Consider the following 25025-nt stretch of genomic DNA (forward strand, 5'->3'; position numbering starts at 1 on the left):
GCATATTTAGGAAAGTAGCGGCCGCCAAAACAACTTTGAAACTAAATAATAAAAATAATAAAAAGAAAAATAATATAAAATTATTTTATTAATGCCCAAATTATGCACAAGCGCAAGGCGTATTAAAACTGATGTTATTGACATATACATAAAGTTTCAATAATAATTGTATATCCATTAAATATGTTTATAGATATTTAAATACAGTTAGACGAGTAGATTACTCATACGCCACGAGCGTCACATCAAAATCGATGATACATAGGTGACATAAAATGAGTCGCAGTGTAGAAGTGATAAGTGGTATTAGAAATGCAGCCTTTAAAGTTCTGTTTTGGATGCACATACGAACAAGTTTTCGATTATGCGCTAGTGGGGAACTAAAAATAATGTACATCCATTAACTACATACTTTTTCTGTTTATCATTCCTCTAGCTAACTTATTTGTTTTTATATAATTAAACAACAATTGTGACTATTATTCACTAAGTAATTCATTACGCAATTAATTAAAAGGGAAATTATACCGTAGCAATATTGAATAAAACATAATACTTCTTGATATTATCAAACTCTTATTAGGGATAATATTCAGACTTCATAGCAAAAACAAAGCGCAAAGTACTGATTTAATCACAGAAGATTTTTCATCAGCATATACTCCTATACACCCAGCCCATTATTATGAAAAAGTTATACTAAGTTCAAGACGAGCAACAAAAATACGACCAGAATCCGGTGCAGTGAGTTGTGAATATCGCTGAAAGCGACCACAACGACGTTCAAACTTCGATAGCTTTTCATTGATGACCGCACCCAGCCGCCGCCTGCAGCCTTTATCCATTAGCGCATTGCCCTTTCCTCTGCTTTTTAATTCCATTTTTTTTTTTGTATAAGCAGCAGGTGGCAAAATGCATATAGACCAGTTGGTATATGAAATTCACTGACATTCCGGTCTCAATTAGCGGATCAAGGCCGCCTGTATTATCCACAGCATAGGACAAAGGCTTCATTAAACATTTAGCACAATGTAACCGGAAGGAAAAAAAAATTTTACTTCGGCTGTACCGAAGCTAATATACCCTTCACAGGTGCATTTCTTTTAGTAACTATATCTTCAGTTTATACGGAAGCTATATGCTATACTAAGCCGATCTGAACAATTTCTTCCGATATTACATTATTATCTTAGAAAATAACCTGTGCCAACTTTTGTGAAGATACATTATCAATTGTGAAAGCTTTCCATACAAGAACTTGATTCCGATCAACCAGTTTGTATGGCAGCTATGTGTTACAGTGGTCCGATATCGGCAGATCCGACAAATGAGCAGCTTCTTGAAGAGAAAATTACGTTTGAAAAAATTTCAGAACGTTATCTTAAAAACTGAGGGACTAGTTCGTATACATATATACAGACAGACAGACAGACAGACAACTGTCAATGTGTTTTACGTGGGTATCTGCCTGCGAAGGCTCAAATCCACGGTGTTATCTATTGCTAGTAGCACATAGATCAAATTAATGCGTTGATCAGCGCCCCAAAGTGTAAGTGCATGCACAACACTACACTCTGGAAGAAACCAAGGTATGAGTGCCGCCCCACACACATACACTTTGGTTCCAATCGGTTCGGGTGAAAACCAAAGAAGACACCCTAGCCACCTTAATCGGGTTCGAGGCCCATCTAAAACCTCTGCCGTACTCTGGGTCCGGCACCCGGCCGCAGTGCGACTCCACATTGGACAATTGCCCTTACCTGCATTTAGGTTTAAACCACAGCCACCACGAATCTCCACAAAGGGCCAAAACCCAATGAGCAGACTGAAGCGAACTTCAGGGGCGGCTGCTTCCCGTGGTACCATGTTTTAGTCTTTGGTGTGACCTGTAGCCCAAGCTTGCGCTTAAGCTACTGCCAGTCGAGCCCCCAAAAATTCCGAGGAATTCTTAAGAACCCGACTGTATGATTTTTTTGTTATCCCATTCATTTTTGTGTTTGTTATATAATCGCAAACCCATTCAAAGAATATGATAGTATTTCAATATAGCACTTTTTTGACATCTCTGACCATGCCGACATTCAATAAACCAGACATGCGAATGTCGGACATAGTGCATTTGGATTTTAGTCGCCTCATACGACAGGCATGCCTTACCGCGGGAATATTCTTATCTCCCTCCCCGCAGGGAGTCCTCCCTGACAGACGGACGGACATTTTTTTCAAAAGCTAAATTCCACATTTCTTCTTTTACATGAATGTGTCTATTTTGTCCGTGCATCCACCCACGCAAATTTTCAGTGCATTTTGTCATACTAATGCCATATATAGAACATTTTTTGTTCGAAGCCGCAGCGCTTTTACTGTTAAGTGCAAGTGAGTACCTTTAAATTATTGAGTCTGATTGGAATAGCCAAATTAAAAGGGCTTCAAGGCTTTCTTTTCACTTGCTGCAAACATTAATTACAATTATTGCACACTTTGATTTCTATGCCTGCCTGGGTGGCATCCCAATCAATGTGAGGAGTTGGAAAAATAAACAAATATTTTTTATATTCTTACAACTTGTTGCTTCAGTAATAGTTTTGGATTAAATGGGGTGAATACTTCTCTAAGCTCGTTCAGGAATTAAAAAAAAAATGTTTCTACGAATTTTTTCATTAAAAGCGCTTTCATGACGATGGACAGAAAATACATTACTTTAACTTGCCAAATAAAAGCCAATCAGCGTTAAAAGCGCCCAACAAAAAGAAAAACAGTAAATAAAATGCATAAATGCAACACAATACAGTACCAACGGCAAAAGAATGAGAAATAATAATCGGCTATGTACATATGTGTCAGACGTAAGCTTTAAATTGAATCGTACTGTTTTTTTGATGCTTTGCCTTTCCGCTTTTTGAAACAAATGAATTCATTCGCTGTTGCCACTGACAACTTCCGTAAGTAACTTTTGCACACAAAATATTTAACTCTACAGGCGCATGCCGTGCTGACAGCCTTCCAATGAGCGAGCGGCGTTCATGCAGCACGTGTAAATATGCGTAAGCATGTATGTTTACTTGTGTGCCTTTGTATGCGTGAGTGGAAGTTTGATTGACACAAAACGCAGAGGAAGGCCAGTGAGTGGGTTTGCGCAAAGAGTCATGTGCAACGTTAAGTGTTTATAAAATGGAACTAAGGTGGTGCTAACTTGTAAGGAATTTCAAAAATGATTTACTTTTGGATAAAAATATTACTTTAATCAGTATTATTGCTTCATCAATTCTTTATGATAAATTCAGATGAGAAGAAGAAGAATATTTACTATATTACTAAATGCCGCATTTGTAAGCTTTCACAACACCGCTTTAAGGATCTTAGTTATAAGCATCGAGCCTTTTAAATATCTTTCAACAAAAAATCTATTCAAATACTGAACAAAAATCGCACTTCCTTACTGGCGCCTTGTCATACCACTCTACTGCTCAATATTGACTAGTTTGGTGTATATACACTTGTTCAGCACTGCGCATGTTTTTGTCATTTAGTTGCACTATCGCATACTTTCATGTGAAAGTCAACGTTGGCACAAGCTATTTCAGATTTGTTAGTTAAACTTCGCTGACGTCAATCAGCAGAAATATTCCGGAAATTCTATTTGGCTTCGCCATAGACAAAAAAGATAAATCCTTTAACGTGAGGAAATTACGTTGAAGTACAAGTTTGTCCCTGTGCAACATGCAAGTCATTGTATAATTGTAAGTTCTCACGAAAGTTATACTGTTCCAGTGGTTGTGAAAGCGCATGCGCGTTGGTTACTTACGAGTGGTTGTGGTGAAAAAATACTATTTTTCTTCTACTTTACTGGCGTAGACACTGCTTACCCGATTATAGTCGAGTGAACAACAGCGCGCCAGTCTTTTTTCTTTTCGCCACGTGGCGCTAATTGGAAATGCCAAGCGAAGGCAGGTCCTTCTCCACCTGGTCTTTCCAACGGAATGAAGGTCTTTCTCCTCCTTCGCTTCCCCCGGCAGGTACTGCGTCGAATACTTTCAGAGCTGGAGTGTTTTCGTCTATCCGGACAACAGGACCTAGCCAGCGCAGCCGCTGTCTTTTAATTCACTGAACTATGTCAATGTTGTCGTATATCTCATCCTGCTCATCGTTCCATCGAATGCGATAATCGCCATGGCCAACGCGCAAAGCACCATAAATCTTTCGCAGAACTTTTCTCTCGAAAACTCGCAACGTCGACTCATCAGTTGTTGTCATCGTCCAAGCCTCTGCACCATATAGCAGGACGGGAATTATGAGTGACTTATAGAGTTTGGTTTCGGTTCGTCGGGACTTTACTTCTCAATTGCCTATTCAGTCCGAAGTAGCCCTTTTTTGGTGGTGTTGATACTGGTTCCAAGATAGACGAAATTATCAACAACTTCGAAGTTATGACTGTCACAGTGACGTGGGTGCCTAATCGCGAGTGCGACGAATGTTTCTTTGATGACAGGAGATATTTCGTCTTGCCCTCCTTCACTGCCAGACCCATTTGCTTTGCTTTCTTGTCCAGTCTGGAGAAAGCAGAACTAACGGCGCGGGTGTTGATGCCAATGATATCAATATCATCGGCATACGCCAGCAGCTGTACACTCTTATAGAAGATGGTACCTTCTCTGTTTAGTTCTGCAGCTCGTACTATTTTCTCCAGAAGCAGGTTGAAGAAGTCGCACGATAGTGAGTCGCCTTGCCTGAAACCTCGTTTGGTATCGAACGGCTCGGAGAGGTCCTTCCCGATCCTGACGGAGCTTTTGGTGTTGCTCAACGTCAGTTTACACAGCCGTATTAGTTTTGCGAGGATACCAAATTCAAACATCGCGGCATAAGGACACCTCCTTTTCGTGCTATCAACATCAGCTTTGAAATCGACGAGGAGGTGGTGTGAGTCGATTCTCCTTTCACGGGTCTTTTCCAAGATTTGGCGCATGGTGAATATTTGGTCAGTTGTTGATTTTCCAGGTCTTAAGCCACACTGATAAGGTCCAATCAGTTTGTTGACGGTGGGCTTTAATCTTTCACACAATACGCTCGGTAGAACCTTATAGCCCTGACAGACGGACAAAATTAATGCGCCTTAAGCAACGCTAATGCACATTGAAATTTTATGGTGACAGACGGCAGACTTGTGCATTTGGACAGCTGATAGTGAAATTTGTTTATTTATTAAAACAAAAAGTGAAATGAAAGTGTGTGAAAAACTGAAGAATATTGGAAAAATGGATACCAAACTGTGCGTTGTTTATTTTCTGCCATCTAAAAATATTAAAATTTGTTTTTGTTAATATACTTGCACATAATTTAATTAGCAATATAAAAACTGTTTACCTCTGAAGCTGTAAACACAAACAAGGCGGCAGATTTCAAGCGACATCTGTCAAACAATAGCAAAAATCTGTCATTTTTAACCAATATTGCCTACTAAATTCAGCCAAATGCACGAAATTCTTGTGCATTACAAACTTGCATTCACATGGGTCAAACGCGCAAATAAATGTAACTTAAGCCCGCTAATCCATATTAGCGCTGTCGTCTGTCAGAGCTATTATACGCGATGTTAAGGAGGCTTATCACACGGTAGTTGGCGCAGATTGTGGGGTCTCCCTTTTTGTGGATTGAGCAGAGCACACTTAAATTCCAATCGTTGGGCAAGCTTTCGTCCGACCATATTCTACAAAGAAGCTGATGCATGCTCCTTATCACTTCTTCGCCGTCGTGTTTGAATAACTCGGCCGGCCATTCATCGGCTCCCGCCACTATGTTGTTCTTCGGGCGGGTAATTGCTATTCGAACTTATTCATGGTTGGGCAATGGAACGTCTGCTCCATCGTCATCGATTGGGGAATCGGGTTCGCCTTCTCCGGAAGTTATACTTTCACTGCCAATCAGCAGACTGGAGAAGAGTTTCCTCTATAATTTAAGTATGCTCTGGGCAACAGTCACTAGATCACCTCCTTAGGTTCTACAGGAGTATGCTCCGGTTTTAAAACCTTCTGTTAGTCGCCGTTTTTTTTCGCAGAATTTTCGAGCAATACCCTTGTCGGCCAGCTTATCAAGGTCTTCATACTCACGCATTTCAGCCCCTCTCTTTTTCTTTCTGAAAAAATACTTTTAGGTTAGTAAAATCTTTTGTAGAAGTTGAATAGTTGGTTTTTCCGTTTTCTAGAAAACTAGCCCGTACTTCAGAAACGTTTCAACCCTATTCAGCTCAAGTTTTCAACCGGTCGAGCAATGATACTACAGCAGCACAAGCTAATTTTATTTTATTGCAATAAAGCTGCTCGAAAATATTTATACGAGTTGCAAATTTCTGTATAATAGGCTCGTTTAGACATGAATAGGTTAGTAATATTTCATACATAAATGACTCTTTTTATTTTTGGTTGACGCTATAATGTTCTTCCAAAAATCTTTAAAAACAAGTTACTTCAAACAGCTCAAAGTTAAACTCTAAAATAGTATATTGTCATAATAAATATTTTACAGTTCTTTTACAATGATATAAACATAGCAGCATATTAACCTTCACTGCATTATTGCTTTTCACTTGGCTTGCGGTTGTTTAATATAGACAACTATCTTACTAGAAAATATATTTTTTCTCCCAAAAAACATTTTAATCTATGCTGCACTCCTATTATAAATTCACCAAAAAAATTTTGCTTGCGAAAATGCCTCCTTTAAACTCTTGCCCAAAACATTATGCAATCCAAATTTGTTTTACTTGAAATCCAATCCATGTCAGTAGGAATATTCGATGAGCTATCCGAAAGCAATATTGCGCACGTGTTTCTCTGACGTGTGTACATGTTGTCGGTGGTCACCTCCACCTATTTTGGCATATGATTACGAAACCTGCAGCGACTTTACCTTTGACCCCAAAGTTTACTTCAAAAGCAAAACAATTTAAATTGTGTTGCATGCTGTGCTACGGTGCAATAGTATGCTGGTATGTGTATGTGTGTTAAGTGTTATGTCAATGCAAAGCAGCCAACAATGTTGCAGGCGCGACCTGTTACAACTTCCCATTGAACTTGAGGTTACATGCAACTCTGGCATCAAGGTGCAGTGACGTGGCTTGAAACATAAATCTCTGCATTACTCTAAGTATACAGTTACACAAACGGTTTGTGCCACTACTGCGTTCATGTACATGGCGTGTGGATTGACGCAAGCCACTGAGCAGATCTTATGTTTTATGCACATAGTACGATTATGAGAAAGTATGATAGCTGCTGCTGTTGTTAGCTTGGCACTCTGCTAACGGCTGACGTTGGCCTTTCACTGACGTTGATGGAGCTGCAATTGCATAAAATCGTCCTTCAATTTAACAAACCGCCTTTGCTGCCAATCGTAGCTATCGAGGATATTAAATAACATTATTATATTGTTATTATTGATCACTTTGCTGTTGCACACTTTGTTCGAAAACGCAAAGCGTTGGCGTCTTGCTGCAAGCGCAATATATTGCATAAAGCATAAAGCTGACATACTAATTACTCTAGTTATGAGCATAGCATTAAGTAGACATTTGCTCAGAGGTTATGTGTAACTCTTATAGGCTATTGTTCGAAGTATGGAAAACCTTCAAGTAACTTGTTTATGTGCATTAGTAGAGCCCTTGATAAGTTATAGACTTAAGCCATGGCCTAGAAATCTTAAATTATCACCCCAAGTTGCTGCTGATAGTACATGGGCAGACACTACTACACTTCCGAGAGTATAAAAAGGGACAAATTTTGTACTATCAGTAGCAAATCGGAAACAGGAAGGAAACAAGAAAGTTTCTATTTAAGGCAGTATCCAGGTCCTCCCGTTATGATAGCTCCATTTTGTTATTATCAACATTGACTTAGAGAAAGACTTGGAAACTATTATCAGAATACAGGCTTAGAGTAGATCTGGCAACTTTGTCATGGCTGATTATATGAATGGCTTTAGAATGACAACGAAATCTTTGCCACGATGGATTGCTTTTAAGCAAACATTTTATGGAGTTCAGATAATTACTACAACAAGCAAATATTTCGCATCATTACTAAAAACACTGTAACTTAATTATGCTCTCTATGTTCTTTATATATGCATCTAGTACACAAATATATCGCTTGAACAGTTATTGGAGTCAATCAATCATTGTTTAACAAATGACTGCACACGACTGCCACTTAATGAAATTTACGGCTTAATGCAGATACCTATGTGCCGAAAGCTAATTCAGTCTAATTATACTCGCACAGAAGTAGGTAAAATGTTTGACACAGAAGCCTCCCGGCACACAGCTTATTGAGTTTGTGCGTGAATGCCGTTGCTGCTGTTACTCCGATACGCAATTTGGGCAGGTGAAATTGGAATTATGTAATAAACATCGAAGGACAGAACTGAGTTAATTGTCAACAAAGGTAGCTTTAATTATGCTAGTCAATGCCAGTAAGCTAATGCTGTAATGCAGGCAGTTTGTGTTTACCTGTGGAGTAAATTGGTCGGATGTGACAGATACGGTGAAAACAGGTGACAGTAATTGAAAATAATACTGTGTAAAAAAGTATGTGCCAATATTACTACTAGAAGAGTTTAAGGTGCCATGTGCAGACGAAGAAAAATGATTTCAGAAAATAAAATCCCTTGCTCATATATGACCGCTAGTAACGGATTTTTCAAGAAGATTAGAATTTGATTAGAAACTCAAAACAGTCTTACATTCATATGTTCATGCTGTGATCTACAAGATTGAGTTCTGATGTTTTTGTGATTGCTGAAAGCACATAGACCAAAATCTTCAACTCACTTCTGTGTCGTCTAAGAAAATGCAGAAACAACAGGGAATTTTGGTATATTAGACTAATCGAAAGGCTTAACTAAGGCTATTGAAATTAAAAGCGATTTTTAGCACTTTGCGAATAGTATTTATTTAATAAAATACTTGAATTATGTTCTGAGAATATCAATATATTCCCCGAGAGGAATGAATTCAAACAAATCTGGTATAAATATATATACTCTTCTACTATGAACCACTTATTTTTACATTATACTCAAAAAATAATCCCTTTTCATTAACATAGAGTAGAATTTAATTGTCGCACAATCTTCTTCTGCAGGTAATCACCGCCACACGTTCACTTGTGCTTTGTGCTGAATCACGCCGCGAAATGGAAGACTGGCTTAGCTCGCTGAAATCCGCCTCAATACCGGCGCGAGCGCGTGGCGATAGCTTCTTCATTGAACAACATGATTTATTCTCCAATCATCATCATTGGTATGCGACCTCCCACGCCCGTCCCACCTTCTGCAATGTATGCCGCGATGTACTCTCCGGCGTTACCTCACATGGCCTCTCTTGTGAGGTATGCAAATGCAAAGTGCATAAACGTTGTGCTGCCAAAGCCATTGCCAATTGTAAATGGACGACATTGGCCACCGTCGGTAAGGATATCATTGAGGATCGCGACGGAAGTATTATCATGCCACATCAATGGATGGAGGGTAATTTACCGGTCTCATCGACCTGCTCGGTTTGTAAGAAGACTTGCGGTTCTGTTTTGCGTTTACAAGATTGGCGTTGTTTATGGTGTCGCGAAACGGTACATGTTGCTTGTCGACCACAAATTGCAGTCGCTTGTCCACTAGGACCGGCCAAGCTGTCAGTTGTGCCGCCTACCTGTGTACATTCCATTGGCAATGATGACTCCTGGGATGTGGAGAGTCCAAAGGGTAACTTTTCGCCACTGTTGGTTTTCGTCAATTCGAAATCAGGAGACAATCAGGGAGTGAAGTTTTTGCGACGCTTCAAGCAGTTATTAAACCCAGCTCAAGTTTTCGATCTCATATCCACCGGTCCCAGTTTGGGTTTGCGGCTCTTCAGACGTTTCGAAATGTTTCGAATATTGGTTTGCTCCGGCGACGGTTCTGTGGGCTGGGTGCTCAGCGAGATTGATCGTTTCAGTATGCATGTAAGTTTTTTTAATAAGTAATATTTCCAGTTTTAACCACATTTGGTTGAGAATTATAGTTTTCTAATATTTTCCCCAAACTTGTTAAAATCAGTAATCCCCAAACCTTGGCAATAATTTCCTGGAACTTTTTAAATATTATACTTTTTAGGTTTTTGTTAAGGTAAACCGTACAAATATATGTATCTCGCAATCTCTTTTCTGCAGAAACAATGTCAAGTAGCAGTACTGCCTCTTGGTACCGGCAACGATTTGGCGCGTGTTTTGGGCTGGGGCTCATCTTGTGATGATGACGCACATCTGCCCCAAATACTCGAGCGTTATGAATCTGCTAGCACCAAAATGTTGGATCGTTGGAGCATAATGGTATTCGAAAAGGCTGTCGCCGTGCAACCGAAGACGCCGAAAATGTCATTGTCGAGCGCACAAGAAGCACTACTTACCGGCATGGTAACGTCGGCTAATTTAAACTTGCGCAACATTGTCGAGACCGATGATTCGCAGACGCTTATTACTGCCACCAAAACGCTCTGCGAAACGCTCGACGAACTGATGGTTCAGATCTCTGAAAGTCGTAAGGATGATGAACAATTACTGGTGAAATGTGACATACTTCGTGAGAAGTTAGCCATGTTATTGGAAGCTTTGCGCGAAGAAGAGACGGGTGCGCACGCGGGCGATGACCTCTTAACGACAATCAGTAGCATTATATCAAAGAGTGCTGCCGCCTCTCCAACTGCTTCTACAACGCCCTCGACATCAGCTTCACTGCTGTAAGTTGCCAAGATCTAAATATTTTATGTTAAAAGATATCATACTTTCTTTTTACAGCAATCCAAACATATCAATCGAGAAAGACGAGAAGGATCAATTTAATACAAATGAGCGACGCAATAGTCGCTCCTTACAGTCTACAGAACGCGAGTCGCTACAATGTCGGGCCAACAGTGTTAAACGTGCCATGTACAATGTCATCGAACACTCGGAACCAGGCAGACCCAAGCGCTATCAGCGCAAGCTATCCATAACGCCATTCGAAGCTTTAAAACTACCAACTAATGCATCGGGTGAATCTACCCCTTGCTCTTCACCATTACCCATTATACCGCCAATTAACATAATATCGCCCACCATGGAAACCTCTCGCCTAACTTGCATATCGCCACTACCGGATACTCGTCGCGACTCCGTCGACGAGAACTTCTTCAATGCGATTAGCATACCAGTGCCACGTCAATTTGCGGATAGTCGCCGCAGTTCAGGCGTGCCCGAAGTAATACAAGAGATAGAAGAAAATGGACAAGGAGGAAATAGTGAGATTGTCTATCGTGTCGGCAGATTATCACTAAGTGGTGGTGCTAACATTGATGATTTCGGCAATCCATTACCCATAGTTGGTGAAAATTCTGATGTAAACTCACCCTCCGAACGTAAAATCGACTTTCTTAGTGTGCCGATATTGACAAGCGATCAGATTGTAGATCCTCTTTCGGACTACCGTCCAATAGAGGTATTCGAACGCAACTACTACATGAGTCGTGAATTGGATAAGGAAAAGAAACTCAAGCAAAGTACGAGCGCCAATAGGGAGTGCAACTATGAAGAAGGCAAGGAGGAGAAAACAATGCCCGAAAAGTCTAAGGCGTTACGTTTTGATGACGAAGTTTGTCAGTTGCAGGTACCCAACGTAGTCATACCCCCTAAAGCCCCAAATGTATACTCAAGCGAAACCATAACGATCATTGATACAGACGTAGCCCCTGTACGTATCGTACGGTTAATGTTTTATAACAAAAAGACGATGTACTCGCAATAATCATTATTTAATTATTTACTTTTGTGGTTTAGGAATTATCCTCGTCGGATGAGTTACCAGGCGGCGAGGCTAGCGATGTGCTATCAGCCATTGGTGATGAGGAGTGCAGCGTAGCCTCCGAGATATTTGACAGGCAACAAGAAGGTCAAGATCTAGATCGCCCACTGCAGTTAGGAGACATAATACAGGTACTTTGTAATTAATACTAGGTTATATGAAGACATGACTATAATACATTAGAAATATTGGTAAGAAAGGAATAATTTCGAAAATTGGTCAACATACTATTGACGCTTTCTTTAAAAATACTTTCAACCAATAATGTTGTGCCAAAAAAATTTTTTTTTTCAAAATCTTATAAAATATAGTATTAGAATAGCTCATTTTTCAATTAGCAGAAATTCTAATAAAATAATGGAACCATTCAATTTTTATCTTAACTGCAGAACCTCGATGCAAACTCTTTCACACACATCGACTCGCCAGAAACGAGCGATGAAACGGAAGTCGTGCCAGGCGAATCGTTTATGGATGATATTAGTTCGGTACTGGGCCATGACATAGCATGCGCCTTGCAAGACAATACCATAACCGACGATACACCAACCCTTTGCTCGGACAATCAACCGCCGCCACTAAAATCTATACGCAAGAAATCGCTCAGCATGGGTGGACAACGCAGCATACGCCGGAACTCATCACCGCCACGGCACGCACAATTGGCACGCATGGACAGCGATGAGAATCCGCAACAATTCGGTTTCGAGAATATCGTTTTCGAAATCGACAATCGCTGCGATGATCAGAAGATTCGTGAGCCGCCAAGGTACTGCAGTTTGGCACAGTTTGTCGAGGGTAATGACATAGCGCGCCAAAGCTTCAAGGTGAGTTTGTTTTCGCACTTTGCCACAACATACGTACATATGTATGTCTGTGTGTAGCGTACGCAAAGTTGACGGCTTATATTAGAAAGTTAGGTGCAAGTGCACTCGTACGTTGTTGTTGTTGTTGTTGATGTTGACGGTGTATGTGTATAAATGCTAAAACCACAACTTTGCTGCTCTTTCGTTTTTTCATATTTATTTTAATGCTGCCTTTTCATAAACTACATCTGTATATACATATATATATGTATATGTATATATCGGTATATATATATACTTGTGCTTTGTCCGCAAAACCCAACCTAACACCCGTCCCATATTCACTACAACTACATATATATGATGAATTGCTTGCATTTTTCGTGATAACGACCACCTTCGTATGCCAAACATCTCCCACGGATTTTCCGGCAAATTCATTCGAAACGTATGCGCACTCATTAACCGCTCTTTTAATTTGGCCATACGTTTGGATAATAAACCTTGACTCCTCAAAGCGCCCGAAAAAGCGTTCGTCCGTACGCAAACCTAAATCCTCCATACTTATCTCGCAACAACAACTCTCAATTGATGCATCTACCACAACAACTTCCGCAACACACGCGAACGGCCAACAGACTGAGGATGAATTGACCACAAAAATGGCTATTAAGATTGAGGTATGCGACATCGAGACCTATGCACACATGGATAGTGGGGACAACTTGGAAGCGCCGTCAATGCCTTATGCCCAAAGCCAGCCGAATGTAGCCACAATGCCCCACAGCACATTGAACAACCAATCAACAATAACAACAGCAACAACGCTTGGCTCAGCATTGAGCACATCGCCGAAAAAATACGGACACGGACAAGATGTAAAGCGCATTACTTTTGATGAGTCGTGTAAGAAAGAATCCTTTGATGATGTAAATCCAAACTATCCGCAGATAAGTGTAGTTGTGCGCCCACCAACCCCATTACGTGGAGACGCTATCAAACCGATGAATGCAGCGTCGGCAGCCAGCCTACTGTCGGCCCGTATGCTGCCGATGGAGTTGAGGCGACACTCAAGTCATGCAACAACCAGTCTAGCGGTGCGAGAGCATGCCGAGAAGGATCGTCGACATTCGGGCTTCAATCCAAATTTGTTAAGTTTAGATCCGGAGCATACGAAATTCTTAAGCTCGTCACCAGCAGCAAGTCGACGCATCAGCTGTGGCAGTCTCTTCAAGGTAAGTTCTGTTAGCGTTTATTCTCTTCTGATCATATGATTACACATAAATGGCGAGGGAGAGTGAAAGAGAGGGAGAAAATGACATAAAATGAGAGGAAACTGCAGGAGAAGTTTTATGTCGAAGGTCAGTGCAGTAGTTAGCAAGTTTTACTTATGTATGTATTTTATATGAATTATCTAATAATATTAGCCTTATTTTGTTAGGCTTTGCTTAGGTTTACACACAATTTTACAAATGATTTCTCTTAATTTACATATATTTCATCAAAATCTACGAAAACAAAAATTAAAAAAAAAAAAATACAAATTTTAGCGAAAAGAATTGGTATGTATTTCAAAATTTCTTATAATATTTTAAATATACATACATACTTACATGCATACATACATATGTATTTGGAAACGCATATGCTGTAACTCTCTATCAAAACGCTGCTTAAGTCCCAAATCTTAAGTTTTTCCCATTAAATTAATCACACAACAACAATTTTATTTACACACTGTTATACTTATTAAGCACACAAAAGGTTCTCCAAAGTATAAACACCATAATCTTAACTCTCATCATCACATTAACCTTTAATTTTAAATATATATTCGTACAAACATACATACATATGTGGTTATGTGGTTATAGAAGAAGCATTCAAAGAAATGCCTCTCAGAGCGCGCGTACGGATTGTTGGGTTTGCGTTTCTTTGTGGTTGCCGAGCCGGATATACGTTTGGCCACTTTGGCTCTGATAAGACCACTTATACCGTTGGTAAGCATTCCAGACTCAACCTGCTAATAAATCCTTAAGACCAGTTTATATCCCCATCAATCCAAATGCTTATGGAACCCTGTTTGGAAGTGTGATTTTCCTGTTTTTGTGTCGACTGTTGCTGTGAAATTGTGCTCCTCTTATTATATGGTGGAACCCACGAGATCTAAAAATATTTTTTAATGTTATCGTATATTCATGTGTTCTGGTAAATAGGAGTGATTAAACAATACATTGGGAACTCTAAATCCAGAGCAAGAGCAACGCAATGAACCATCAGTGATTTAGCAAATTCCTAAACCAATTTGGTCTAATGTTTTGAAGTTTTTCGAAAGTTTATATATTGTTAGCACAAAGAGCTTATTCATGTTTTGAATAAGTACTAGTAATAAATATAATTTTTTAAAATTGTAATTTATCCCGTTCATTTTTGGACTTTTAATATCTATTGTTCGCTATGCAGAACTATTTTCAAATAATAATTTGGTGGCCATTCAATAGTATTTTCTAATACAATTCAAGATATTTCTATTCATTCTTAAAAGGCTTCCTTTTCATTCGTCATAAATTAATCGTTTAGGCTTGGATTTGGTCATAGTCATTCTTATGATAAAATCTACACCGCTGACACCTTCGTATATTGACGATATTGGCTAATCTTGGTTCGATGCCGAATGTTCCGAAAATACCACTCTGGTAGTAAGATCGTTTCGTATAGATTTTGGTATCTTAATAAGAACTCGACTCATGGAGAAAAATCGAGCATTCATCTTAATAGATTGCGCACATTTGCAAATTCTTACAGAGTCTCGCTCCAACTTGAATTGTAAAGAGATTTGTAAAGAGCTTATCGAGTCGAGTCGAGTCGGTAAAATTCCTTTCAATCATTGTGCAATTGACAATAATTAGCTTAAGTAGATCTAAGTTGACCGTGTTTATTTCGTTTATAGTCGTTCGTGAACTATATCTAAGAGAATTCAACTGATGTAATGTCGACTTTTTAAAACAATTCTGAAGATACAGCAACATATATTGTTATTTAACAAGGGAGTGTTACGTAAATATGCGCAGTTAAGGTCCTCGAGATGATAACACTTTAAGCAAAGTTGATAAACCTCTTTTTCAAATTTTTTAGCTTGTATATTAATTTTTGCTATTATTTAACTACATCTTCCTAACACTGAGTCAGGAAAAGTCAGAAGAAATATTAATAAATATGTTATAACAACGATCCCTCTCATAGAAACGCAACGACCTGTGTAAAAAGGAACCAACGCTGCTAACGAAATAAAAATTTATAATTTTTCTAATTCAATTAAATATTTTATTGCTTTACAGTTATTTTACTTGTTTGCCAAATGAGTTTGTAGTTGCTTTGTAAATTCGTTTCTATAACCTCCACTTAAACCCTAAGTGCTCTATAAAACTGTCCTAAAGATAACTATTTACATTCTTCCAAAGCTTATTGTCTAGTCTACGCTCAACTTTCTTCGTTCGTTTGTCCTTCGAAATATCATTATTTCCGCTGCCATTGCTTCTCTCTGTACATAAAATATTGTGTTTGTTTCGTTTAAGGATTAATTTCCACACTTCGTTTACTTTTAGTTAGAACAACATAACTAAACTGTATACAATTTGTCCACTCTACCACACACTTACTGAACTTTCAAGCATTCTCCTTCACTTACTAGTAGTTAGTGCAATACTATCTGATACTTTCCACACTACTTAACGGTTTTTTTTTTCCTGTTAACGCCACTGAGATTACATATATACACTCTCTTTGCAGCCAAATGAGGCGTTACCAAATCTGCAGACACTTAAAGGCTCCAAGTCCAGTCTTTTTATGGGTTCGGCACTATTTGGATTCGATCATTTTGGCGGTGGCAGTGGTGGCGGTAATCCAGGTGGTGACAAAGAACGTGACGATAAGAGCAAAAAAGATAAGGAGCGGCTACTTGGCGCTGAAGATGGCGCTAGGAAAATGCCGATAATTAATCCACTTGTACGCCTACCAAATTGGCCAAGTGAGTACAACTAAGCGGTCTATCCCTAATATATTATTAATTACATACTTACTTCTTACCATCTAGCCTTAGCCAATAGTTCCGGGTTCATCTCCAAATGCTTGCTAGCAAATGCAGATACGCTCTGCGCTGCTGTTAGTCCACTAATGGATCCCGATGAAACCCTGCTGGCAGGCTATCATGAGAAATGCGTTATGAACAATTACTTTGGTATTGGCATAGATGCCAAGATCTCGCTCGATTTCCATAACAAACGGGAAGAGCACCCCGAGAAGTGTCGCTCGCGTGCCAAAAACTATATGTGGTACGGTGTGTTGGGTTCGAAGCAGCTATTGCAGAAAACATGTAAAAATCTCGAGCAACGAGTGCAGTTGGAATGTGATGGGCAGCGTATACCGCTGCCATCCCTGCAGGGCATTGTCATATTGAACATACCCAGGTGAGTAACAACAAATATAACACTCTAATTATTGATAATTTGATCTATAAATATTCAATTCATACTACAGCTTTATGGGCGGCACGAATTTCTGGGGCTCCAGTAAGAAGGACGATATCTTCCTTTTGCCCAGCTTTGACGATCGCATACTCGAAGTTGTCGCCGTGTTTGGTTCGGTGCAAATGGCCGCCTCGCGTCTCATAAACTTACAGCATCATCGCATAGCCCAATGCCAGAGTGTGCAAATAAATATTTTGGGCGATGAAGAGATACCCATACAAGTTGATGGCGAAGCTTGGCTACAACCACCCGGCATGATTCGTATACTACACAAGAATCGCGTACAAATGCTTTGTCGTAATCGTCATTTGGAAATATCACTGAAATCCTGGCAAGAAAAGCAGCGTCAACATAGCATATCCATACAGCGCGAACAATCATCGACTGCATCCGAGCATGCCATGTCTACGGATGAGGTGCTGTCGGAACGTGAATGCTATGTACTCTTGAACTTCATTGAGGCTGTCAGTTCGCTTGTAAAATGGGTGAAATTCCTTATAATTTCACATCCATCTTTGCAACACGATTTGTATGCTGTGGCTTGTCGCGCCGCCGAAGTACTCGAATCCATACATCCGGATGGCAAATTACTTGAGGGGCCCACACTACGCACCAAACTTGTGGAGGTTATCGAGTCGGCGCGTCAATTGTACGAGGATTCCTGCAATTTATTACGGGATCGTGCACATAGCTTAATATTGAGAGAGGATCTCGAGTCGAAGTTGAGCGCTGCCTTGGCCAATATCGAAATGGAGCTGAAAAAGTGTTCGGTTCAGAAGAGTTTTGATGGGAAATTGCGCGCTTACTTCAACGCTTTGGCGCCAAATGAAGAGGTAAGTCCGTTTCTGTTTATTTCAAGCTGTGAAATACCTATGATCTAAGATCTACATGGGTGATGCAATATTTGGGTAAACTTTAACGTGAACTTTGTTTATTCTCCTCATTTAGGGTGATGGCCGTCGCAAATCGCGCCACTTCTGGGTGCGTCTGCGCTCTGGTTCCACCGTGGGACAGACACAACTGAAGCCACCACTAACGACAACACGCGAAGCTGCCAGCAATTGGAGTGTCGACGAAGTGGTCACTTGGCTAGAAACAATGCAGCTCTCCGAATATGTGGAGAGCTTCATGAAGAACGATATACGCGGCAAAGAGCTACTAACACTAGGCAGAAGAGATCTCAAAGATTTGGGTGTAGTTAAAGTGGGGCACGTCAAACGCATATTGCAAGCAATCAAGGATATGAACGAGAACTAAAAGGCGGGCGCTTGTGTGTAGTAACAAATTAGTGCTTGTGGTATAACGGTACTTACTTGGAATAAAATGAAAGCACATCTTAAAGTTGTTAAGGCGAAAAACAAAGGTATAAGTGAACTTTTTGACGACGAGCAAAAATGCATAAAACAATCATCTAGTAATAAATTAAATAGACTATAAGGCAGATTGACAAGTAGAAAGCTATTAATAAGTTACAAATACTTATTAAATGGTGTTTTTTTTTTTTGTAATGGAGAAGTTCGCATGCTAATCAAATGCATTACTAAAACAAAAATAAAAGTAATTTTAATTAAAATTTTTTAAACAACTAAAATGTTGCTTAAAAACATATAAACGAAGTAGTCAAATGCAGTGGTAAATGTGCACCTTGAGTAATTACAATATTATAAATTAAAAAAAAAATAACACAATTAAAAACAAAAACAAAAATATTTTACACTTATCAAAAATTTAAACTTATTTATTATAATTGCTATAAACGAATTTAAATGTAGTTACAAAATGTATTATTGGTCAATGTACCTCAGGAGTTTTTTGGGTGCAACTATAAAGTAAAAATTTTTATGAAAAATTTAAGAAGATTTAAATTCACACACAAACTGAACACAGCAATGTAACAAACATTTCTTTACGCTTTTAACATTTAGGTAGACAAAATTACAACTTCGAAATTTATCAGAGAAGCGAACCTTCGAGCAAAATTAAAAATTGAATTCTAAATTTATAAGCAATTTAAAGTCTAACTATCGTTAATATTTAACAGTAATATCATTATAATTCTATAAATTGTAGCTCCACTCTCACACCCGACACACCCACTACTGTATATATACAAATATTATGTGTTAAGCGTAAATTAATGTCATAAGTATAAATTTTATAATTTTGTAATCCACAAAGCGTTTTAAATGTGTAACAAAATGTTTAGAAATCAGTAAATTACCGTAAAATCTCAATTACTCTGTAAGGCAAACGCAATTAGCTATCAGGTGTACTTTCCAACGGCACATAGGAGAAGTCCAATATTTTTCTGGAGCAGTTATTTGCAGTTAACTGAATTCTAAGTTAAACATAACTGTAAAAGAAATATTAAATTAATTGTTAGCTTTCAATTATTTTAGTTGAGGCGGGACCAACACTTTACTAACAGAACAAGTGAGAGAAGAACTGAGTAAAACGCAGTTGAATGGAAACCACTATTTTTGTGCCTAACATTATTTCAACAATAAAGCAGGTTTGAAACAGTTTTTGAATAGTAAATGGTTATCAAAGCCGGTTGACCAGCTCGCGCCGCAGTTATTCATTTCCTGCATTTGTTTCGAAAGAAAAATTTATATTTCATTCAAAAAAAGGTCCCTTTATAAAATTATGATTAAGATGAGTTATGAACTTAAACTCAACTGTAAAGTTTTTGTTACCAAAAGTTAATTCCGATAAAATGTTTTATCTTAGGTTTAGGTATACAACCTTGCATTATCTACGATTTACATGATTACATATAGTTTAAAGGTAAATTTAGCTGCATATTTAAGCACTTACATTAACGGTAACCTATAAATTAGTATAAACGCATATGTAGACTTATGTATATGCATAAGTCAATTAATATTAAGTCTTTAAAAAAAAACCGAAACCCGACGAAAGTATTAAATATTTTATAATTATTAAATATAGACACATTTTATTTATAAGAAAACAAATAAAACATTTTTGAAATTTTTCCTCGTACGTCTCCTATTGGGGAAGATTTTGAAAATGCCTTAAGAGTAACTATAAATGGAAAACTTAAACAAAACGAAGTAAATTTAACTGTAAACAAACCTTTTGAGTATGTCTTATTTTTTCGCTGAGAAAAAAAGTATGAGCCCAGATATACTCAAGATGTTTTAGAAAAAATTAAAATTCAATGATGACATAAACACATTGTCTTAATTTAATGGTCAAAAAACCTAAAGTTTTACAAAAAAATTTAATAATTTAAATAATACAAATTTAAACTTTTTTCATTTTTTAACAGTAAAATATATTTTTGTATTATTTATGTTTACGTACCATTTTATTTTAATTGATACTAATTTTTTTGGTTATAACTTAAGGCAGCGTATAAAAGTCGGTTGTAGGGCTTTTGTTACAAAAAATTTGTTAGATTTGTGTTACAAAATTTCGGAGATCATTCGCTGTGTTAGCTGTACTTGTTAATTATTATATCATCTTTTAGAAGTGTTAATTACTTACCATTGAAAAATGTGCTGTCACAAAACATGGAAATTCAAACGATTTACGCTTAAAACGAGGACATGAAACATTTTACTAAAAAAACATTTAGACAAAATTTGTATTGATACGTAAGCTCATTAAATTTAAGAACTAGAGTAAACAATGTAACCTTAAAAGATATTAAAACAAACATTTGAAGGTATAATTTCACAATTCAATTAATGGTAAACAATTTGATAAAAACTAAAAACGAAATTTAAAGAAAGAAATTTATTCAATAAGAAATCGCTTAAAATGAAACTCTAAAAATATACAAATCTAACTAATAAATATATTCCCCTTAATTATATGTACTTAAAATAAATACTCTAAATAATTCGACGAACTAAAGGAAAATTTAAGTTAGAAAAAAAAAAAAACATTGTAAGTTGTGGCCGTAGGTTATTACTAATTTTTTATATAAAGCCAAAAGCACTCTAAAAGGCAAATGGCGTTAGAACGCAATATTCAGTAGATGTTGACAAAGTTACGATAGATTAAGTATATGCGAATACAATTCACTGAATTTGAGGTTATAAATTCAGTTAAGCTTATTTCAGTTAAACAAAGAAGTCAATTTTACTGCCGTTTATACTTTTCACAACTCATATGTATCTCAGACACTAATAACCTATGCTATATAGTTTTTTCTGTGGCATGCCTTTAAAAGAAAACTTCATATTTCCGGAAGCATTTTTGTTTATACTATCAACATTTTCCTATTAGAGTACATACAGTTGCAAGTTATTTTTTATAAAAGGTAAGTTTTTCGAAAAGAGGACAATGTTGCAGCCTCAAAGACGTTGCAAAGTCTCCTTTTTTTTACAAAAGTAACAACTTTTTGACATTTTCGAAAATTAAATACTCTTTCAGTTAAAGTATTATAAATTGTCGAAATTCTTAGAAAACTTTCAAAAATCTTCTAGAGCTAAAATCTAGTGCTCCTTATATAATACACACAAGAATATTAAATTTCTTCCATAAAAATCCATCAATTGGCATTGAACAGTCATGTTAAATAAGCAACTGTTAACCACAACTAAACGAGTGAACACTTTCCATACAGACTTTGTTTCATAGGAATTGTTCGCTTTAGGAACAAATCATTTCAGCAAGTTTATTAATTTTGCAAACCTAATTTTTGAATAAAAGTTACGCTATGAGAATTTCTGCAACATAAAATGGCTTCTATAAAAATGTTTGAAAGTTTTTATTTAATATAGAATAATATAGAAAAACTTTGAAGTTATTGTTCTAATGTCTTCTTTTTGATTATTTCTTATTTTATTTTATTATTACATTTTTTTTTTGATTATGATTTATTGTTGCCATGATTTTTTTATAACATACCCGAAATGCATTAAATCACATATCAAGTAACATTCACATTATTGAATTACCAATAATATAATTTTTCATGCGTCTATATTTGTTCATATTTATATATAGTTACTATCACAATTATTAGGAAGACAAGATATACTAACATTCCACTTAAGTCCTGTGTTCGAAAAACCAAAAGTATTTGTTACACCTTTAAAGACTGCTAAATTCAGTAAAATCTGTGATATTTTTGCAGTCTCTATTTTTAAATTACGCAAATAATTACAAAAAATTTAGAGCGAGAAAAGTAAAATAATAACAAATTCGCTGGTAATGAAGGCTGGAGTGATCACAAGCAAAGTGAATGAGCTAAAGCTTATAAATGCTTTTAAGTTTTGGCATCTAATAAGAAACAGAGCAAAAGGAATTTGGCAACAAATTAAATAAAATAAATGCAGAAAACGTATTTGTGTTTTCATGCATTTACAATAATGTATGTTGTCGTGTGTTGTTGTATTCTAAATGTGTTTCTAAAAAAATGCTCATATGTTTTCAATATCATAAAGAGGCACTCCCATAAGCCTCTCCTCGCTATGAAACAATTTTGAGCGCCAACAATTATTTGAATACTTTCTGAAACCACATTTCTTTTGAAGTACAATCAACAAGAAAAAAATTAATAAAAGTTAGTTATTAAGTAACAATAAAAATATATATAAATAAACGAAAACTAAACGCAAAATCATCAAAGACTACATCTGAACTCTTACTCGCATTGTGGCTGGGGAGCAAGGAGCGATGTAACAGTATGAAAACGCTATACGCTTACAACACATGTACTCGTATTTATATACATAAGATATGGTACATGCATTTGAACTGTCAGTTACTGTAGACTTAACTATGTTAAGGCATAGATAAATACATATGTAGCTGTGTAATTAATAAATTGATACAATCTGATTGCTATTAGAAAAGATGATCTAAAAGATACTTAGCTATGAAATTGGAATAACGAAACGAAAGGATTTTCACAAACACATACACACTCATTTACATGTTACTTATACATATACACACAATCGTGTAACTTTTCCAGTTACATACATACATATACATATATGTACGAGTATATGTATATTCGCAATCTATATGTTTGTTAATTAAATAAATGCAAAATTTAACAATTTTTTAGCGAAAAAATCAAAGGATAATTAAATAAAAGTTTAAATTTCTAGAAATTAATTTTAATATAATTATAAGTGTATAATTCTACCATTGAACTAAGTACCGCCATGCCAATATTTGCATAAACACATGTTTATATAATTGTTTAAATATATATAGTACACATGTGCATACAAAAACAAAAAATTTGTAACACATAGAAGTTTATTTTGTAAATGTGCAATATGCAGCAACAAAGCTCACTAGAACCCATATACATACATACATATGTATGTACGTATTCCAAATTTTTTTATAACCACAACTGCTTGGAATAAAAAGAAAGCTTCAGTAACAAAAATTTCAAACTTTAATATTAAAACAAAGAAATGCCTACAATTTTACCACAACGATGATTGCAGCTACAAAATGTTTTGCATACATTCTACAACACATCAAAAATATTAACCTTTCCTCGCAAAACACCTTCAGTGTAATACACACTTTCGAAACTTTATATTATTGTGCATTGAGCACAGCTGCTGTATTATTTTTCCACCTCTTCCGTTCTCTAGTGGCTTAAAAATCGGTCTAACATAGGTATCTTTCGATTTCTGTATTATTGAAATTAACATATTTTAATTGAAATGTTATTTTTTCCATTAAATGTAAAAATTTTCCCCAAACCAATAATTCCTGTTAATAAATATGCACAATAACATTCCTGTACTCATAAAGACTTCACATTCACAGCACTCAAAAATTGCAGTGCTGTTAACAGTTAACAGGCATGTCAAAAATGTTGTAATATTCACGCATAGAGAATGCGCTTCTAACAGTGAGAACATGATGCACCCGTTGCATTACAGCTAGGCAATGCTTAACATTACATTGCCTTTCAAGCATCAACACAGAGTATGTACTGTTTGCTTTGTTGAGAGAACCGAAGAAGTCATGTTTGTTTGTGACTTTCGCCTTCGCTGCTATTCAAGCTCACCACTTACATTACTGTAAACGATATCAAACAATGTTAATGCAATAGGTCACTCGTTACTTCGGCGATATCAATCAATCAATAAAAGACCGATGTTGCTTAAAAGTGTTGTAAATTCACGGTAACTGTAAAAAATATTTTTTGAAAGATATTCCTAGAAAAGTGAATAACGAAATATGCAACCTAAGACTATGTAATTGCAGTACCTAAGTTCACATGCTCTATAAATTACTTATCCTTACTACTGTAAAGTCTGTAAATAAACTTAATTTTCTTTCCACAGAGCATTTTTATTTCATTTATAATTTTGTGCTAATAAAACGGGCATACAAATGCGTCTCAAACACTGAGGATTTCAATAACATTTAACAGCAACAGCAGCTATGTTAAATTGCACATAATATTACTATGCTATGTTAAGGAACACTAAACAAATATACATATGTATATGTACATACTAACACAGCATAGCACAATAAACATAAACGAATGTTCAACTACTGCAGAGATGGGTTATTGAGCAAACAAACAGTAATGATTTTCAATAAAGTTTAAACCTCAACTGCAGAAATTTCGTTTTATTAAAAGCTTGTTAGCATATGACCAAGATTGAAGAAGACGTCTAACGTTAGTATTGTAATTTACAGATTTATTAAAATTCTTAAATTATATAATTTTAAATATGCATCGAAGGTTGCAAAGTTTTGAATAATTTTTCTATTGTTGACGATTATGGGAATCTGGAATATAAGATTCAGTTAGAGACACTTCACGGCTGGCTAACCGTAAGTAAATCGACGCCAGAGATCGGAAATA

At 36.7% G+C, this 25025-nt stretch overlaps 1 protein-coding gene across 7 annotated transcripts in view; it reads left to right on the forward strand.

The window, feature by feature from the left end:
- LOC126751629 (diacylglycerol kinase eta-like) overlaps nucleotides 1–24780 on the forward strand; it is a 68582-nt gene extending 43802 nt beyond the window's left edge. For 2 of the 7 annotated variants that reach the window (XM_050462035.1, XM_050462031.1), the window contains exons 3-12: nucleotides 9135–9986; nucleotides 10194–10759; nucleotides 10818–11748; nucleotides 11835–11990; nucleotides 12249–12686; nucleotides 13184–13900; nucleotides 16455–16692; nucleotides 16759–17131; nucleotides 17202–18024; nucleotides 18140–24780. In XM_050462035.1, the coding sequence (XP_050317992.1) occupies nucleotides 9186–9986; nucleotides 10194–10759; nucleotides 10818–11748; nucleotides 11835–11990; nucleotides 12249–12686; nucleotides 13184–13900; nucleotides 16455–16692; nucleotides 16759–17131; nucleotides 17202–18024; nucleotides 18140–18448 (5352 nt within the window). In that variant the 5' untranslated portion in view covers nucleotides 9135–9185 and the 3' untranslated portion in view covers nucleotides 18449–24780. The remainder of the gene's footprint in view (nucleotides 1–9134; nucleotides 9987–10193; nucleotides 10760–10817; nucleotides 11749–11834; nucleotides 11991–12248; nucleotides 12687–13183; nucleotides 13901–16454; nucleotides 16693–16758; nucleotides 17132–17201; nucleotides 18025–18139) is intronic. The other 5 variants (XM_050462032.1, XM_050462034.1, XM_050462036.1 and 2 more) reach the window with 5 other exon arrangements.
- The last annotated feature ends 245 nt before the right edge of the window (nucleotides 24781–25025 follow it).

The sequence above is a fragment of the Bactrocera neohumeralis genome, chromosome 2, assembly GCF_024586455.1.
Source record: "Bactrocera neohumeralis isolate Rockhampton chromosome 2, APGP_CSIRO_Bneo_wtdbg2-racon-allhic-juicebox.fasta_v2, whole genome shotgun sequence".
Lineage (NCBI taxonomy): Eukaryota > Metazoa > Arthropoda > Insecta > Diptera > Tephritidae > Bactrocera > Bactrocera neohumeralis.